Raw genomic sequence first — 3,935 nt, 5'->3', positions numbered from 1 at the left:
TGCTGTGAGCTGTAATGCCACGGCACTCTGCCCAGGGGGACAGCTTGAGGCTCTGTCTCAAAAAAAAAAAACAAAAAAAACCCAGAAATGTAAAGACCCTCTTGTCTACCCTCAAAATTGTCCTTATTCATAGATGAAGTAAATATCTACATAGGAAATCTAAGAGAATCTATAACCTTCCTAAAGCTATGACCCTTTAATACAGTTCCTCATGTTGTGGTGACCTCCAACCATAAAATTATTTTTGTTGCTACTTCATAACTATAATTTTGCTACTGTTATGAATCATAATGTAAATATCTGATATGTAGGATGGTCTTAGGCGACCCCTGTGAAAGGGCTGTTAGACCCCCAAAAGGGTCGTGACCCACAGGTTGAGAACTGCTGATTTATAAACATTTAGAGCTAATTTACCATTTAGAGTTTGTATTTAACAAAGTGGATGGACACAAGATCAATATATGAAAATCTGTAAGCGTTCTTATACACACTAAACGTCAAATTAGAACATTTAAAAATCATCTAATTTTAAGGCTATTGCATATACACTGTACAAGGTTCTCACTGTGGGAGGCAGATACTAACCTGGACTGGGGAAGTGAGAGGCTGTACTCAAGGATTAGCCTGTAATATGTTATATACCTCCTACCTCCACCAGCTGAAAGGGCCTAGAGTAACAATCGGTGGCAATGAGCACAACTAATGTCTAGATCTTGGTTTCTGAGCAGTGAAAGGGTTTCTTGGAAAAACAGCATACTCCAGGGCTCAAACATAGAGTTCAAGAGGATCCTAGAGTTATTCCGTTGAAAATAAGGAAGAGCTAGAATAAAGAGAACTTAGGAAAACCCACTGAAGCAGTCTGAAAGGTCCTCAAGAACCAAATGACAACTTGAGCACCAACAACGAATAAAAGCAAATTCAATAATCCAGGCTGGGCTTGGCGCCCATAGCTCAGTGGGTAGGGTGCCAGCCATATACATTGAGGCAGGCAGTTGGAACCCAGCCCAGGCCTGCTAAACAACAATGACAACCACAACCAAAATAATAGCCAGGTGTTGTGGTGGGCACCTGTAGTCCCAGCTACTTGGGAGGCTGAGGCAAGAGGATTGCTTAAGCCCAAGAGTTTGAGGTTGCTGTGAGCTATGATGCCACAGCACTCTACCACGGGTGACAAAGTGAGACTCTGTCTCAAAAAAAAAAGAACCCAGGTTGACTTTTAAAAAATATTTAACAAAATAAAAAATGAGGGCAGAGAGAGAAAGTCTCTTTAAATCAGAATGTCAATTAATAAATGCGAAAGAAATGATAGAAAAAGTCACTATTTTGCAAATTATCTTAATGGATTCAGCAAAAAATTATCAATAGATGGGAAAACTATTGAGTGAGGCTGGGCACAGTGGCTCACACCTGTAGTCCTACCACTCTGGAAGGCTAAGATGGGTGCACTGCCTGAGTTCAGGAGTTAGAGATGAACCTAAGCAAGAGCAAGACCCTGTCTCTAAAAATAGCTGGGCATTGTGCACGCAGTCCCAGCTATTCAAAAGGTGAGGCAGGAGGATCTCTTGAGCCCAAGAATTTGAGGTTGCTATGAGTCATGATGCCACTGCACTCTACTAAGGGCAAAAAGTGAGACTGTCTCAAAAAATCCCCCAAAATCAACAACAAAAACAAGCTATTGAGTGAATGCTTATTGGGAAACAGAATACTTAATAGTCTCAAAGTATTTCCATATAGATTAGTTTTTTACAAAGGAAAAAAACATATAGTAGAAAAACTGGTAGGCCAGGCACAGTGGCTCATGCCTATAATCATAGCACTCTGGGAGGCTGAGGTGGGCAGATTGCTTGAGCTCAGGAGTTTCAGACCAGCCTGAGCATGAGCGAGACCCCATCTCGAAAAATAGCTGGGTGCTGTGGTGGGCACCTGTAGTCCCAGCTATTTGGGAGGGTGATGCAAGAGCACTGCTTGAGCCCAAGACTTTGAAGTTACTATGCGCTATGACGTCATGGCACTCAACCCTAGGGTGACGGAGACTCTGTCTCAAAAAAACAAAAACAAACGAAAAAAACATTTTTTTTAAACATCACCTTCTAACTAATGACCACAACCAATAATGGTACAAAAAGACAGCATGAGCTCTCTGATGTAACAGTGAAAACTATCATGTGAGCGGCAGTCCCTCTAAAAACGAATAACCTGAATCTAATTACGAGGAGACCAATGTGACAAAATCAACTTGAAAGATTATTTTTTAAAAAACTGGCCTATAGGCTCAGTGCCTATGGCTCAAGCAGCTAAGGTGCCAGCCACATACACCTGAGCTGGCAGGTTCGAATCCAGCCTGGGTCCGCCAAACAACAATGACAGCTGCAACCAAAACACAGCCAGGCGTTGTGGTGGGCGCCTGTGGTCTCAGCTACTTGGGAGGTGAAGGCAGGAGACTCGCTTGAGCCCAGGATTTGGAGGTTGCTGTGAGCTTGACGCCATGGCACTCCACCCCGGGCGATAGCTTGAGGCTCTGTCTCAAACAAACAAACAAACAAACAAAAAAACACTGGCCTATATATACTTCAAAAAGACCATTATTATAACCAGTTTGATGGAAGTGTTTCGGATTGTGTGTGAAAACCCCACACTGTACCCCAGAAGTGCATTAATGTACATAGTTACCATTCAATTAAAAAAAAAAAAAAGACCATTATGTGAAGATATCTGCACTGTGGTTAAGTTAGGGGAATGTCTTTGTTCTTGGGAGTTACAAATAGAGGTTTGGATAAAGGCCCCAATTCTGCAACCCTTACTCTTAAAATGGCTCAAAAACAAACTTAAAATGAAACAATGGACAGTAGAACAGTCATCAAAAAGAGAATGCCTTGATAAAAATACTTTACCATAACACTACAAAAGAAATTACACAATGTGTTTTTTCCAGGGGGAAATTCAAAAATATGAACAAACATATGCCATTATTTGTAGGACATTTTTTTAATTTTTAAAACTTTTTAAATTTATTTATTTTTTGAGAGTCTCACTCTGTCACCCTCGATAGAGTACCATGGTGTCACAGCTCACAGCAACCTCCAACTCTTGGGCTTAAGCAATTCTCTTGCCTCAGCCTCTTGAGTAGCTGGGACTACAGGTGCTTTCCACAATGCCTGGCTATTTTTTGTTGCAGTTGCCACTGCTGTTTTAGCTGGCTGGGGCTGGGTTGGAACCCGCCACCCTTGGTATATGGGGCTGGTGCCCTACCCACTGAGCCACAGGTGCTGCCCAGGACGTTTGTTTTATTGAAAAAGAAAAACAATTAATGACACAATGGGGCAGAGTAACCAGCACATTGCCTTCTACCTGTTGTCACTCCGGGTTTCCATGGCCACAGGATTTGGAGAGGCCCGGTGTCCTGATATGGGAATCAGGCTACTCCGCTCCGCGGGATAATCAGGCTGGATCCGAGGAGAAGTGTGTGTGATTTGCTGAGGCACCACCTTAGCTACAAACAGTAAAATCCAATTACATTAGCATTCATACACTCTTAGTGGCATGCCAGAACATTCTTGGCTAGCAGCAATATTATGAATGCAAATAATTAAAATAAACCTGGAATTTTAGGTTTAATCAAAATAAAAAATGGAAAATGAGTATATGTGTATAAGGTTCAAATGAATTATTTCAATCCAATCATCCACAGATACAATCCAGTGGTTATTTGTTAAAGCAGAGTTCAACATTAATATTTTAAGGTATTAGCAACCAGGCCCTTTTCTTTCTACCTGGCTTCTTAGAGATCTTTTTTTATTTTTATTTTTATTTTTTTTGAGACGGAGCCTCAAGCTATCCCCCTGGGTAGAGTGCTTTACAGCTCAGAGCAACCTCCAACTCCTGGGCTCAAGCGAGTCTCCTGCCTCTGCCTCCCAAGTAGCTGGGACTACAGGTGC

General features: G+C 41.8%; 1 protein-coding gene across 4 annotated transcripts in view; it reads right to left on the bottom strand.

Annotated features, from left to right (window-relative positions):
• The window catches only part of SAP130 (Sin3A associated protein 130), a 102,611-nt gene that overhangs the window by 57,232 nt on the left and 41,444 nt on the right, over positions 1-3,935 (bottom strand). For all 4 annotated transcript variants that reach the window (XM_023519385.1, XM_023519386.1, XM_003800327.3 and 1 more), the window contains exon 11: positions 3,349-3,490. In XM_023519385.1, the coding sequence (XP_023375153.1) occupies positions 3,349-3,490 (142 nt within the window). The remainder of the gene's footprint in view (positions 1-3,348; positions 3,491-3,935) is intronic.

The sequence above is a fragment of the Otolemur garnettii genome, unplaced genomic scaffold, assembly GCF_000181295.1.
Source record: "Otolemur garnettii isolate 467f Iridium unplaced genomic scaffold, OtoGar3 scaffold00173, whole genome shotgun sequence".
Lineage (NCBI taxonomy): Eukaryota > Metazoa > Chordata > Mammalia > Primates > Galagidae > Otolemur > Otolemur garnettii.
The sequence above is the reverse complement of the archived record's forward strand: the minus strand, read 5'-3'. Positions and strand labels throughout refer to the sequence as shown.